The 15,448-nt window shown below is 44.6% G+C and overlaps 1 protein-coding gene across 12 annotated transcripts in view; it reads left to right on the forward strand.

Moving 5' to 3' along the window:
• RBPJ (recombination signal binding protein for immunoglobulin kappa J region) overlaps nucleotides 1-15,012 on the forward strand; it is a 231,904-nt gene extending 216,892 nt beyond the window's left edge. For all 12 annotated transcript variants that reach the window (XM_008274779.5, XM_070068109.2, XM_070068114.2 and 9 more), the window contains 4 exons: nucleotides 8,931-9,071; nucleotides 9,964-10,119; nucleotides 10,500-10,603; nucleotides 10,776-15,012. In XM_008274779.5, the coding sequence (XP_008273001.1) occupies nucleotides 8,931-9,071; nucleotides 9,964-10,119; nucleotides 10,500-10,603; nucleotides 10,776-11,088 (714 nt within the window). In that variant the 3' untranslated portion in view covers nucleotides 11,089-15,012. The remainder of the gene's footprint in view (nucleotides 1-8,930; nucleotides 9,072-9,963; nucleotides 10,120-10,499; nucleotides 10,604-10,775) is intronic.
• The last annotated feature ends 436 nt before the right edge of the window (nucleotides 15,013-15,448 follow it).

The following is a 15,448-nucleotide window of genomic DNA, read 5'->3' on the forward strand; positions in this document are numbered from 1 at the left end:
CTAAAAAACTTATGTCAGTAATCTCTGCTGTTTATAATGAGCAAGAATACCCTACCTTATTTTAGAAATGCTTTAGGGTAATTAGCTGTTCTTTACAAGTACATTCTGGGCTGGTGCCGAGGCTCACTAAGCTAATCCTCCGCCTTGCAGCACCAGCACACCGGGTTCTAGTCCCGGTCGGGGCGTCGGATTCTGTCCCGGTTGCCCCTCTTCCAGGCCAGCTCTCTGCTGTGGCCAGGGAGTGCAGTGGAGGATGCCCAAGTCCTTGGGCCCTGCACCCCATGGGAGACCAGGATGAGTACCTGGCTCCTGGCTTTGGATCAGCGTGGTGCGCCGGCCGCAGCGCACCGGCCATGGCGGCCATTGGAGGGTGAACCAACGGCAAAAGGAAGACCTTTCTCTCTGTCTCTCTCTCTCTCACTGTCCACTCTGCCTGTCAAAACAACAACAACAACAACAACAACAACAACAACAACAACAAAAAACCAAGTACATTCTGAATAATTTCTTCTTGTACTCTTTCTAATAAATTGTGACTGGAGTTTGCTTTATGCTGATCTAGCTGAACACATTCAATAGAGGGCAGTGTGTATTACATCATGCTTCCTTTCTTTACTGCTGCAGATACGCTACATTCAGTTTTTGTGCTGCCTGTTATATTCCAAATTAAGAACAAGTTTTTAAATGCATTGCAATTCTTATTTTAAAACTCTTTATTCTCATAAGAAGATAGCTTTATTAAAAATTAAATGAAATAGATAGTTGTTACTTTAAGAGATTTAGGGTTTTCTTCTCACTTTACTATATCCTGAAACTATAAAAAAAATTTTTATTTATTTATTTATTTATTTTTGACAGGCAGAGAGGACAGTGAGAGAGAGAGACAGAGAGAAAGGTCTTCCTTTGCCGTTGGTTCACCCTCCAATGGCCGCCGTGGCCGGCGCGCTGCGGCCGGCGCACCGCGCTGATCCGATGGCAGGAGCCAGGTGCTTTTCCTGGTCTCCCATGGGGTGCAGGGCCCAAGCACTTGCGCCATCCTCCACTGCACTCCCTGGCCACAGCAGAGGGCTGGACTGGAAGAGGGGCAACCGGGACAGAATCCGGCGCCCCGACTGGGACTAGAACCCGATGTGCCGGTGCCGCTAGGCGGAGGATTAGCCTAGTGAGCCGCGGCGCCGGCTAAAAAAAAATTTTAAATGAAAGTTCCTTCCAATCTCACCTTCCCCCCAATTTCCTCCCTTATTTTAGTTATATTGACGATGAAGGGAAGTTACGAGCAAATCTGAATCAGGTTGGGGGGCAAGTTGAAGAACACCAGAGCCTGGGTTGATCCATAGTTGTCTAAAGGAATGCTTCAGTTCCTACTTTTTAGTTTTGGCTGTTTTGCCTCATTTTCTTGTCATGAACAGAAAGATAGAAGCAAGCAAGTCGGCATTTACTCCATTCTTTGTGTGTCGCTCTCCTGGTGCAGATATGTTTGTACAAGTGAAGGCTCATGCTGTAGAAGCCGGTTTCAGAGGTGTGTGCTTCCCCGGCAGGAGCTCACCTGTGAGCCACTTGGAGAGCAGACTCATCCTACAGCACTGGTGTCACTTCCAACGTGGTGTGAAGTGTCAGTAGTTTCCCTTGCTTCAAGTCATCTTTAATTGATGTGTTTACATTCAAAACTAGGTGGCTGTCATTATACAAATGATATCTAAAAAAATTAACTTTGAAGATATGTTAGAAAAAGTTGCAGTGTCACCAGCATATGGATAAATATGTATTTCTAGAGGTGCTAAGATTGAGAAATTCCAGCTAGTTTCCTCAAACTCATAGGTGGGCTTTGGATGTCTGCGCTACTTTCTTACTCACCTCCCCTGCTCTTCACAATACATCCTGTATTTCTTATTCTGTCTAAAAAGGTGATCTTACTCTGATTATCTGAAAGCTACTTTTAATGCATTCTGCATATCCCGCTCACTGGAGAGCTGAGCTTGGGCAGCAGGAACCCCCGAAGTCCAAGTACAGGAAGATGCGTGGTCCAGTGAACAATCCTGTTTCTTAGGGTCCCCTCCAAGTAGACAAGGCTGCGCAGATCTAGCCAACTGGCAGCTGCCTGTGGGCCCCACCTGCTCATCAGGGCTGTCAGAGACTCCAGGGGTGGGGACAGCTAAGATCTGTCGTTCTACCTGCACACCTGCATTTTCATCAGTGCAGTTAAATACTAATAACCACTACCCATTGTACGGTACCCAGTTGGTGAACAAACTATGACATAATTCAGCCAGCATTTACCAGGCACATAGCAGATGCAGTTAGGAATATGAATAAGAAATGTTTCTTGTTCTTAAAGTGCATACCCATTTCGTCTCAGAAATACAGGGAACCACTATAACAACAGTTTACAAGACCAGCTTAGAGGGAAAACCCTTTGTTTTCTGACAGTTCACCATATATAGCTTGAGTTACAATGAGTTGATACTATCTTTTTCCTCAAGTTTCTTTTCTCCTTTTCTTTTTTTTTTTTAAGATACATTTTCCTACCTGAAGATTGTATAGTCTAATAGAGGAAGACACTTTTAAAGATTTATTTGAGTTACACAGAAAGAGGAGAGGCAGAGTGAGAGGTCTTCCATCTGATGGTTCACTCCCCAGATCCAAAGCCACGAGCCAGGGGCTTCTTCTGGGGCTCCCACAGGGGTGCAAGGTCCCAAGGACTTGAGCCATCTTCTCCTGCTTTCCCAAGCCATAGCAGAGAGCTGGATTGGAAGTGGAGCAGCCGGGTCCTGAGCCAGCGCCCATATGGGATGCCAGCGCTTAAGGCCAGGACGTTAACCCACTGCGCCACAGCACCAGCCCCTCTCCTTTTCTTAATTAGAAATCATGAAAGCAAGAAATATTATAAGGACTACAAACCAAATGTGGCCCATGTTCTCAGTCTGCTTACTATTACTAGCTAGTGGACACACAAGTAATAGTTTTGTAGACACATCGTGATTGTCATGTAGTACAGACATGTGATTCCTGTAGATTTTAGGAAGCTTTAGGCTTATATAATTAAAAAAAATTACTTCTCTAAAATTAAAAACTCGCTGAATTTAAATACAGCTTTAAGACTTTGACATTAAATTGAAATATTTTGCTTAAGTTAACCTCACATATTATCATAGAAGCTATAGTTTTTCAAAGGTATATTGTCTCCCTTTTAAATTTTAAAATTAGTATTAGTAGGATGACAGATTTTTTTTTTTTTTTAAGATTTATTCATTTAAAAGAGTGAGAGAGGGAGAGAGGGAGAGAGAGAGAGAGAGAGGTCTTCCATCTGCTGGTTTACTCCCCAGATGGCCACAACAGCCAGGGCTGGGCCAGTCCAAAGCCGAGAGCCAGGAGCTTCACTTGGGTCTCCCCTGTGCGTGGCAAGGGCCCAAACACTTGGACCATTCTTTTCTGCATTTCCCAGGCCATTTGCAAGGAGCTGGATTGGAAATGGAGCAGCCTGACTAGAACCAGCACCCATATGCCATGGTCGCAGGCAGCAGTTTTATCCATTACACCACAATGCTGGACCAAAAAAGTTTTTGATTATGAAACTGTAGAGTTCCTGCGGTGCCGGCACTCCAGGTTCTAGTCCCGATTGGGGCGCTGGTTCTGTCCCTGTTGCTCCTCTTCCAGTCCAGCTCTCTGCTGTGGCCCGGGAGTGCAGTGGAGGATGGCCCAGGTCCTTGGGCCCTGTACCCCATGGGAGACCAGGAGAAGCACCTGGCTCCTGGCTTCAGATCGTCGCAGCACGCCGGCCATAGAAGCCATTTGGGGGGGGGGGGTGAACCAACGGAAGGAAGACCTTTCTGTCTCTCTATGTCTCTCTCTCTCTCTCACTGTCTAACTCTGCCTGTCCAAAAAAAAAAAACAAAACCAAAAACTATAGAGCCAAAAATGTGTAAATGTGAATCATGTTAAACACTGGAGCTTTATATATTTATGATTTAGCTAAAGAAAATAATCAAACCTCAGTGCAGTTTGAGTATCTCTCATCTGAGATGCTTGAGATCAGAATTGTTTCAGAGTTCAAGAGTTTTTCAAGTTTTAGAACATTGTCATAAACCAGCCATTGAATATCCCGAATCCAGAAATCTGAGATGCTTTAAAATCCCAGGCTTTTTTTTTTTTAATTTTTATTCTAATTTTTTTTTATTTGACAGAGTTAGTGAGAGTGAGAGACAGAGAGAAAGGTCTTCCTTCCGTTGGTTCACCCCTCAAATGGCCGCCACGGCCGGAGCTACGCTGATCAGGAGCCAGGAGCCAGGTGCCTCCTTCTGGTTTCCCATGCGGGTGCAGGGCCCAAGCACTTGGGCCATCCTCCACTGCCCTCCCAGGCCACAGCAGAGAGCTGGCCTGGAAGAGGAGCAACCGGGACTAGAACCTGGTGCCCATATGGGATGCCGGTGCCACAGGCAGAGGATTTTTTTTTTTTAACTTTTATTTAATAAATATAGATTTCCATACTACAGCTTATGGATTACATTGGCTCTCCCCCACCCCCCATGACTTCCCTCCCACCCGCAACCCTCCCTTTCCCGCTCTCTCCCCCCTTCCATTCATATCAAGATTCATTTTCAATTTTCTATATATACAGAAGATCAGTTTAGTATACATTAAGTAGTAAAGATTTCAACAGTTTGCACCCACATAGAAACACAAAGTGAAAAATACTGTTTGAGTACTCGTTATAGCATTAAATCTCAATGTACAGCACATTAAGGACAGAAATCCTACATGAGGAGTAAGTGCACAGTGACTCCTGTTGTTGACTTTACAAATTGACACTCCTGTTTATGGCATCAGTAATCTCCCTATGCTCCAGTCATGAGTTTCCAAGGCTATGGAAGCCTTTTGAGTTCTCCAACTCTTATCTTATTTAGGTCATAGTCAGAGTGGAAGTTCTCTCCTCCCTTCAGAGAAAGGTACCTCCTTCTTTGAAGACCTGTTCTTTCCACTGGGATCTCACTCACAGAGATCTTTCATTTAGGTCCTTTTTTTTTTTTTTTTTTTCTCACAGGCAGAGGATTAGCCAAGTGAGCCACGGTGCTGGCTCCCGATCCCAGACTTTTTTGAGCATTGGTAATAGTTTGATGCTTAGCAAGTTTCAGATTTTGAAGCATTTCAGATTTCAGATATTTGAATGAGGACTTACACTATAATATTTCATAGTATTGATGCACTGTTCTGTACACTTTTGCATTTAATCTTCACAAAACCCTTTGCATGGTTACTATTTTTTTTAAGATTTATTTATTTGAGGATCAGAGGTAGAGGTAGAGAGAGGGAGAGACAGAGAGAAAGACAGAGAAGTCCTCAATCCCCTGGTTCACTCTCCAAGTGGCCGCAACAGCCGGAGCTGGGCTCAACCAAAGCCAGGTGCCAGGAGCTTCTTCCGGGTCTCCCACGTGGGTGCCACGCCCTGGCACTTGAGCCATCTTCTACTGCTTTCCCAGGCCATCAGCAGGGAGTTGGATCAGAAGTAGAGCCTCGAACTGGCCCCATATATGGGATGCTGGTACCACAGGTGGAGACTTAACCTGCTACGCCATAGCGTTGGCCCCGAGTGGTTACCATTAAGGATAGTGGCACAGAGCATTACTTTGGGACATGCTTTCTGCAGATGGTCCTGAGCACTGCCTTCTTTGTGCCAGCTGCTGTCTGAGTGTTGGAGAGCAGTGACGAGCAAGGCAGATGTCTTTCTCATGGAGCCTGCTTCTTGGTAGGGAGATAGGAAAAAAGAAAGAAAGAAACAGTTGAACTCCTGATAACATTAAGTTGTACATGTGCATTTATAATATAACTGAGGAGCCTGTCTTGGATATCTGAATTTCATTAGCAAGGTGATGAACTCTGAGAACCTGAATCTTTCTCATGAAATGTTTTAAAACATAAGTTTCATCAGAAAAAATTTTGTCAAAAAATGCTTAGACCTCTTCAATACATTGGCAGAAGATAAAGAGAACTGTAACGAGTTTCATGAGCAATTCTCTGAAACTGTGAAGTCTGGAATACATGCAGACGCTCCATACTGAAAGAAGCTTGCTGAGCTCCTAGGATGCCACACGTCTGCTCTGGTGCCAAGGATGGTTCCTCTGTGGGACTGTCGGATAGGATGAAGGAAAGCAGAGTCACCTCTGTGACATCCCAGGGGAGAACGAGGACCAGGTCTTTGGAGAGCATCATCAGAGGCGTGGGTGGCATGGAAGCAAACACCTGGTCGAAGCTGTTGATGAGGAGGGTATCCAACACTGAAAGAATTTGAGGGGAAGACTTCTGTGTCAGCCACCAGGGAGGGCTTGGAACCTCCAAAAGATGAAGAAGAGAGAAAGAAACAGGAAGAGCGGGAAAAAAAAAACAAGCCAAGAACGTTTAAAATCCTCTGTCAGTTCATGAAAGACATGCTGGAGAAGCCGGTTGTTTCCAACCACTCGGTGCCTATCCATGCTGTATTTTTACAGCGCGCATGGTTGGACAGCAAACAAGGGAAGAACCATGAAGCTCAGGCCCTAAGAGACAGCTAAATAGTGCGTTACCTGGCAGCAAAGAAGCACCTGGAGATAAACCGTGACCTTCACCATTGAGACCCTAAGACGAAGGAGAGACTGGCACGAATGACAACTCTGCGAGGCTCGGGTTGTCTTGCCTTCGGAAGCTGCACTCCTTTCGTCTGGCTTCATTCTGAGAGATCCCCAGACCCGTGTTACCAGGACATACAGGAAGAGTAAGCTTGGGCTGGTACTGAAGAAGACGACCCAGCTGCGGATGACACTAATGCTGCCAAGTGCTGCCCCTCTACGGGGACAGTGACACATCACACACAGAAGCAGCAGACAACGCCATGTCTGATGGATGGCGCATATATGTGTTTAATGCCTTACCTTCATTCCCTCTGATCAGATCTTTTCAAGCATTTTTTTCTTTTTTTTTGTTAACATAAAAATCTGTATGACCTAATAATAACTTAAAGGGAAAGATAAGGTTTCTCTGCTTCTAGTGACACCGTGATATTTTAGGCACAAGCAGAGGTAGTAATGCTTTTCTAGTCCCACATTGGCTTACTTTAATAGATCAAGGCAATGTTTGTTGAAGATGTATGTAATTCTTCTTCTTCTTTTTTTTTTTTTTCCTTGCTGAGGCCACAGCACTTTATGTTGTTTTTGCGGGAGTGAGGGAACACTTGAACGTGCACTGGGATTGATTGAAATCTGATGTCCTAGGACCTTGGACAGGACCTTCTTACCCTCACAGTTCCTGAAAGTGTAATCTGGTCAACTCTGTGCTGTAAAGTGTTTATCTATCAAGCTGGATTCCTTAGCAGATTAGATCTTTTGTCATTGAAGTGCTTGACACATACCTTAGTTCTTAAAAGAAAAATATTTGTTAAAGTCACTTGAGTTTCATCTCATAGGATTTACCTTTTAAACTTTCCCCTGTAGTTACCAGTCCTGCCTGTACTTATCCCCTAGAAGCCACTGGATGGGAAGAACTCTCCATGAGGCTTATTGTGCCAAGAAAAGAACTGTTTAAGGGAACACAATCCTAAACCTATGTATGTGTGTTGTAAAGCTATTCTCAAGCTAATTCAGGGAGATTTGTCAATGCAAATGTTGTGCCCAAGCCATTTTGCTTTAAAAGCTCTACCAAATACAGATGAATGGGGAAAAATGTCCATACAAAAGGTATTGGCAGGTCTATATGTTAAGAAAACAAAAGTAGGGGCAAGTCATCTGGTGTAGCAGGTTAAGCCACAGTCTGCGATGCCAACGTCTCATGCTCACCAGTTGGAGTCCTGGCTGCTCCAATTCTGATCCAGCTCCCTGCTAATGCACCTGGGAGAGCAGTGGAAGATGGCCTAAGTGCTTGGACCCCTACACCCAAGTGGGAGACCTGGATGGAATTCCAGGCTCCTGGCTTGGATTTGGCCCAGCCCCAGCCCCAGCCATTTGGGGAGTGAGCCAGCAGATGGAAGATACTGCACACACACACACACACACACACACTCTCTCCCCCTCCCTCCCTCCCTCCCTCTCTGTAACTCCTCCTTTGGAATGAGTAAGAGAAATCTTTACAAAAAAGAAAAAGAGAAAGTAAAACTGGAAAGGAGTAGAGAAGTAGGGGAGTGCTTGGAGGTTTCAGAGCAGTCATTTGAAGTGATGCTGTTTGGCCCGACCAGGATGAAGGAAGGAACGGACCGCTAAGTGGATGAGGAGCTTTCGGGCAGGCTGAGTACATACATAAGGACTGAGGTGGGGAGTGGGTGAGAACTGGGTAAGGAGTCCAGTGTAGCTGGAGTGGAGGGAGGGCAGGAGGCAAGTGGCAGGAAATGAAGCTGTGAGGGTAGCAAGATCTCATAGGATCCCTCTGTGAATCTTGGGTAAGGACCTTAGGTTACCTATGTATAGATTTCTTTTTAAATACACAAGTAGTGAAAATGGTTATAAAATGTCCTCACTGGCTGGGAGACCCACAGTAGCCTTCAAAGTATTTTTCTCTTTGATGTTGGAACATTTGCCATTATGGATTATTGAAAAGATTAGAACTGGGTTTCAAACTGTGGCCCATAGACCAGCAGTATTCCTGTAGCCTAGGGATTTGTTAGCAACGCAGACACCAGGCTGCTGGGCGCCCACAAGAGCCCCAGCTGGTCAGGGTGTACATTCCTGCTTGGAAAGCGCTGATCCAGCTGCTTCCTTGCCCTATTTCTTTCAAATGTTCACGGGGGAAAGTATACTTTGCACATTCTAATGTGCTTGCAACCTAAAAGTGCTGTTTTCTTCCTAGTCCTGTTGTTTGCCAGTGTGTAAATACTGTGACGAATTATTGTATTGTCTGGATACTTTCTGTGTGCTCTTGGCTGTACAAAATGAAAACTGCACGTGCGATGACCTGGTGTTCTTGTTGAAATACAGATAATTAGGAAAGTTGACAAGCAGACGGCATTGCTGGATGCGGACGATCCTGTGTCTCAACTCCATAAATGTGCATTTTACCTTAAGGATACGGAAAGAATGTACTTGTGCCTTTCTCAAGAAAGAATAATCCAGTTTCAGGTAGGTTGTAATCGGAAGTGCGTAGACGGCTAGGTAGCCGCTTCCCATGACACTTTCTTCAGGTATTGACCCGCAAGCGCAGGGTCCTGCGACACACTTTGCATCTTAGCTCTGAGAAAAACTGCGAACGCTGGAAATGTCCTCCAAGGAGTAGTTAACATCTAGTTCTAGGTTCCAAATTGGGAAACAAAGAGCCCCTTCGAATATCCAGCATGGAGGCATCCTCTGAAAATGTGTGTGTGCCTGAAGCTCACACTGGGCTGTCCTTAGGCGGTTGTGGTGGTGGTGGGCCTCAGAAGCAAGCGTTAACTGCATTTATGGGAAGGCTTTCCTGAGGGCGTTTATGGTGATGACGCAGGTGAGAGTGATGGGATATGTAGTTGTAGTTCCATGTGAAATTCATATTCCAGAGAGGTGGCAGCACACACACACACACGCACACGCACACGGTGCTGGGTCCCTCGTCTAGGTGTGTTAGGTAGGGGCATAGGGATTGCAAGGTTAGATTTGGTTCCCTGCTGCTGAGGACGCACAGGCGACTCCCATTCTTGCTGTTTGCTAGCGGACCCTAGAGACTTTTGTTTATCTGTTTACGTCATTTACTGGTAATCTCTTAATGAAATTGTCCCCACTCTGTCATACTCTTCATCATTACTCAAGGAGGTAGGAGTAGCTGTTTAAAATGTTTCTGAAGTATTTCGTGTCATAACAAAACTGCTGATGTCAACATTGTATTATTCAGGAAAAGTAAAGCATCATGCTTTAGGAAGTTTATACATTTTTCCTAAATCCCCTCCTTGTTGATATTAGTCTTTGAGTGTTAACTTTGCTAAAATTTTCTTCAACTGCAATGTATATAAAACTCAGTTTCTAAACGTTCTTTTCTCCTAAGGCCACTCCATGCCCAAAAGAACCAAATAAAGAAATGATCAATGATGGCGCTTCCTGGACAATCATCAGCACAGACAAGGCAGAGTATACCTTTTACGAGGGCATGGGCCCTGTCCTGGCCCCAGTCACCCCGGTGCCTGTCGTAGAAAGTCTTCAGGTAAGACCGCTCCCACGCTGGCCATGAGCTCTGTGCGGCCACTCTTGACTGGGGCTCAGCATAATTGTATTCCACAGTAATTTTAACTGCCCCCAAATCTTGTGATTTAGCGTTTTTGTTCTACTTCTGTTATTGATAAAGAAAAAGAAAACAGGAGGGAGGGACTTGCATGCAAGAAAATGCAAATTTAAATCCCCTTGCACTTTAATCATGAAGTGATTTAGCGAACTTTGTAATCGTGCCATTTGAAAGAAGCGTTTGTCAAGCTGAACCTTTTACACGCTTTCACGAGTGAAATGACAGTTGAATGAGAATCTAATTTGTGTGCTTTAATGAAAAATGGGGTTTTCTGAGTGTTGCGATTTTGCTGTGACTTGCAGCTGAACGGCGGCGGAGACGTAGCAATGCTTGAACTCACAGGCCAGAATTTCACTCCAAATTTACGAGTGTGGTTTGGGGATGTAGAAGCGGAAACCATGTACAGGTACTTGTTAACACTCGCCTGTCACGGGGCGGGGGTGTGTGTGTGTGTGTGTGTGTGTGAACTGAGGTTCTGTCCTGACAGTGCTTGAGTTAGATGACATGACCTTCGGTGAAGTCTCTGGAACACGCTTTGTTTTCACTGCGGTTTTTAAGTGATTTCCTTGTCCTCACAGGTGTGGGGAGAGCATGCTCTGTGTCGTCCCAGACATTTCTGCATTCCGAGAAGGCTGGCGATGGGTCCGGCAGCCAGTCCAGGTTCCAGTAACTTTGGTCCGGAACGATGGAATCATTTATTCCACCAGCCTTACCTTTACCTACACGCCAGAGCCAGGGCCGCGGCCTCACTGCAGCGCGGCGGGAGCCATCCTCCGGGCCAGCTCCAGCCAAGTGCCCCCCAGCGAGTCCAACACAAACAGCGAGGGAAGTTACACAAACGCCAGCACCAACGCGGCCAGCGTCACATCGGCAGCCACCGTGGTGTCCTAACCACCGTCTTTTTGCTGGGACCTAACTGACTCGAGGGTGGCAAAAAGTTGACAGAAAAAGGAAAGAGAAAAAAAGAACAATCTTTTTGTGGTTTCTTGGGAAAACTTTTCATACCAGGTGATCCTGTTCAAAGCCCCTGTTACCTGCAAGTGCTGATTTGAAATGCAGAAGCCACAGTAAAACAAAAACAACATCCAAATGTACAAACTATTGGAATCGAATTTTTGGCTGTTTTTTTTTTTGTCATTGTTTTTGTGTTGTTTGGTTGGTTGCTTTTTGGTTGGTTTTGTTTAAATGGGCCAGAAATAGATATGTGGCTGGAATATAAGTTAAGCAAACTAGAAGGCAAAAATTAACCTAGTTTTTACGGACCAAGGAACTTGTATAAGCTTTAGTAAAAGGTACATTTTCACCATGCCTTTTTTATATCGCAATATATAGTACACTTTGTTACCAAATAGGCTCTTCTCCCACCCCTTGGAGCTTTTGCTCTAAAGTACATGCAGGTTCCAAGCCTGACCGTGCTTGTTTAATCGCTGATTACCATATTCCAGGTTGTTTTGTTCTGTTCTGTTTTGGTTTTTGGTCCAAGGCTGGAACTTCTTTTTTTCTCGTAAGCTGAAGTCTTAATGACTTTCCGTGAGTTGGAATCGTTTAGATTTCAGCAAGTCAAATCTTGTAAAGGCCTGCATTTTTTTTTTTTTTTAAAGATTAAATGAAGTCTGTGCAAAAGCTTTAAAAGAAATGCCTCTGCCTTGCCTGCCACATGCAGTGGACGTCACCGGAGTCTGTCCTCAACACTGTGGGAGTTCTTCTGCGCGTCCCCCCCCCCTTTTTTTTTTTTTTAAGAAATTGTATTTATAGCAGTAATCCAAGAAGTTCTAACATTGACGTGGGATTCACTGTGGCCATTTAGTTAATGAGTTAATGGCACAGAACACGTTGGTATTTGAAGTGTTGGCTCCCCTTTTCCCGTACGTAAATACATCTGTGTGCTCCAGAATGTGTTCAGGTCCTTCCCCGCCCCAGTATTGTACATAACTTGTATTATGTGTAAGTTAAACGTTTTATTTTGAACTTGGAATGTTCCCAGTGATTTCATTCAGCAGGGTCTTTTCTGCCTTGTTGGCAAACGGAAAAAAATTGCTATCATGAGAATTATTATTTGCTATCAATTGGTAATGGTGCCCTTATGGTAGAATGAGGAAAATCTCAGCCGGAAGCATGCTTCATTTCCTTTACCTCTTGTTTTCATTTTGTTTTGTTTGGTAGCCTAGGCCAAAACATCATTGTAACCTTCAAACATAAGATGCTTTTATTAGGTGATAAACTCAAATAGCTGGAAGACAGTACTTTAGAAACAGATAGTTGTAAGTTTATACAAATGCAAATGTAACTCACGTTTCCGTTTCCCTCTCTGCCTTTTTTGGTCTCCTCTTCCCCAGTACTGAGCACCTCTGCCAATGTCTCCTGCTCAGAAGACGTTCCCTTTCGGTTGCTGCGTGCCTGCACTCGGGGCCGGGTGTTGGCCCTGCACGCTCACCTTGCCGGTGGGACGTTGCTGCCCTTCTCGCACTTTGGTTCTGCCTTTTGTTCAGCTTAGAAATTGCAGCAGACTGGTTGGATGACAGTAGTACAGGAGCCATGTGTGAAATGTCACAGGACGCAGTCTAGTAATACAATCATCCTTCTTAGAGTAAAATCTACCTCTAGATCGTGGTAAGCTTTTACTGTCCCATAAAACAAGAGCCACAAGTACCTTAGGAGTGCGAAACTGTAACTTCCCGCAGCGTCCCCGCGTCTCTGCTGCCCTGGGCTATTTTTCAGACGTTTCCATCGTTAGACTTTGTAGACGTCGTTTGCTAGGAGCCTTCCCCCTGCTTTGCTGTCTTCATCTGTCTTCTGCTTAGACTCTGCCACTGTAAATACTGCTCCCAACAGCTGCAAATTGCCTTTTCCTCCGTTTTCAAGGGGAAAGTCCTTTGTAACACACGAGGTGGTTAAATCTATGTTGTTGCGGTTTTCTCTTACTGCAAGCCTTTTTAATCACCCCAGGCTGCATTATACTATATATAAATAAAGAAATATATATCTCGCCTTTTCAGATCTGCTCCAGTCACTCACTCCTCTCCTGTAAATGAATCCTGCCTCACACCTGAAATCTGTGATCAAGGGCAGAACTCATTGTGGCCTTATCTTTCTTTGTTGTAACTGTTCACTAGCTTTTCCTTGCAAACTTGCTTATTTCTGGGTAGTATTTATTCTCTCTGTCACGTCTGGGGAAGTAATTACTATGCAGTGCTTTGTATTCGGAGTGTGAAGGTGTTTTCCATGCTGCTTTACTTTGAATGGGCCACAAGTTTCCTCCACTTCCTATCGATGGTCAGTCAAGAAGTGTTAACAAAATTAGCTGATAACACAGGAGATGCTTTTGAAGAACAAACTATTCCCTACCCAGCTTTGTAGCTCAAAATGACTTTTCAAGTTCATGGATTTATCAGAATGAACTTCTGCCTTTTTTAAATGTTTGCGTCTTACTTGGGTTCTTTGTTTCTTTGAGCAAGGTAGTTGAAATGTTGGCCTATACACCGCCACCCTTTTATTTTGAGAAGTCCAGGAACAGTCACAGGCATTTCCCCACCTGTGTTCTGCCGCTGTCATCCTGGAGACTTAACGAGCGCAATGACAGGTGTTCATCAGTCATTCTTTTGTCAGCTGCTTTTTCAAAAATAGAAAAAAGCCCTTCCCGTGGGCTTGTGGGTCATTTCCAGCGTGGAGCTGATGGGCGTCCTGTCTGCCAGGTACAGCGGAGTGTGTCTCACCCCAGCGCGGGCACTTCAGAGATGCCGGGGTGTTGACCCTCATGGAGACTCCTAGAACAACGCAGACTTCAGAGAAAGTGTAGGAGGCTAGTTTTTTTTTTTTTTTTTTTTTTTTTTTTTTTTTTTAAAGTGAGATTTCAGAAGTGTATCTTAGGCTCTCACAATCCTATGGAATTTCTACAAATATGCATGGACGCTGAGCTGTGAGCCAAGCCATTGTATCCATTCCATTAAATGTACCACACAGCCTGGGAAGGCGAGCTGCAGACTTCAATGTAAAATGCTCTTTGTACTTGGAATGATGTCAGAGTTGAACACTAGCACAACATTTAACCTGCTGCTGACTCTGCTTAAACTGTGGCAACTACAGGCGTCCTCAGTATACGAGCTCATGGGTGAAATACTTGTCTCTTGTCACTGCGCCGACTCACTTGTGGTCCTGACTGGTTTTGCTTTGTTTTTAAGGAGACTGGTGCCCGCTGTGCCCTCACAGAAAACGTCCAACACCGTTTTTGAGAACTAACCTAACTAGTCATGGAAACCAGAAAATCCGCAGGGGAGGGAGGGTCCTTTTTGAAACAAAATGCTCTTCAATGGTTAACCAAGTTACTTTGATTTCGAAAGCAGCTGTGTTTCTGACGAGTACTGAACAACTGTGTGTGAGTTCCTGTGCCAGCCTTTGGCCTTTGTTTTCAAGCACTGTAATGTGGGATGGATGGTTAGAAACAATAATATATTAGGGTTTCTATTTAACCCTTTCAGGACTGGACTGTATCTCCTGTCATTAATTTTTTCCCTGTGTCGTGATAAATGTTTGCCGGCCTTCAGTACTGTGTTGGTCCAGATGTAGGTCTCTGTGCTCATTTTTAGCTGATTTCTCGTACCTGCGGCATGCTCTATGCATTCAGTCCTTAAGGGGTTTATTTTACAAACTGTGCGCCTGTAAGGTTTATTAGCAATAAGATAGAAAATCGAGCAAGTTTATACCATAATTTTGTAGAAAAAAAAAGAATCTGCTCAGTTCCATATTTCATCCATGAACAACCTGCAATACGGGCAGTTTCCAGGAATAAATAAAAAGGAAAATGTAAACCATTGTAAACGTTGTGCGTTGGATGTCCTGGTGCATGTATTACCGTCTTTGATTCCAGAATATTCCGTAAAGATGCAGTTCACTTCTGTATTACAGTTTGTGTATGACAGTCTTGCCTCTTCCATCCCCTCGCAGAGAGAGCTGTGTTAATTTAATGTGCTGTGCAGTGCTTTCAGGAGAGGTCCGGGTTCCCCCAGCCCCATGTTAATGGAGAAGTGGGCTCAGTCACTCGAGGGGCCTGACTGCCAGTACGGGTCGGATGCAGCTGATCTCGGCACAGCCTTGGGGAATGTCACCTGGCAGCAAGCTGCACCTTACATTAGAGGCCATCATTGGGTCTGGCATACAAAAGAAACCTAATTGTGCCTCAAGCGTCGGGGAGAACATCCTAAGTTTAATATGAAAACAGAAATGTAAAAGTAGAAGAGATGTGATTGCCTTTTTT

The sequence above is a fragment of the Oryctolagus cuniculus genome, chromosome 2 (assembly GCF_051225735.1).
Source record: "Oryctolagus cuniculus isolate XC-2025 breed Fujian yellow rabbit chromosome 2, ASM5122573v1, whole genome shotgun sequence".
NCBI lineage: Eukaryota > Metazoa > Chordata > Mammalia > Lagomorpha > Leporidae > Oryctolagus > Oryctolagus cuniculus.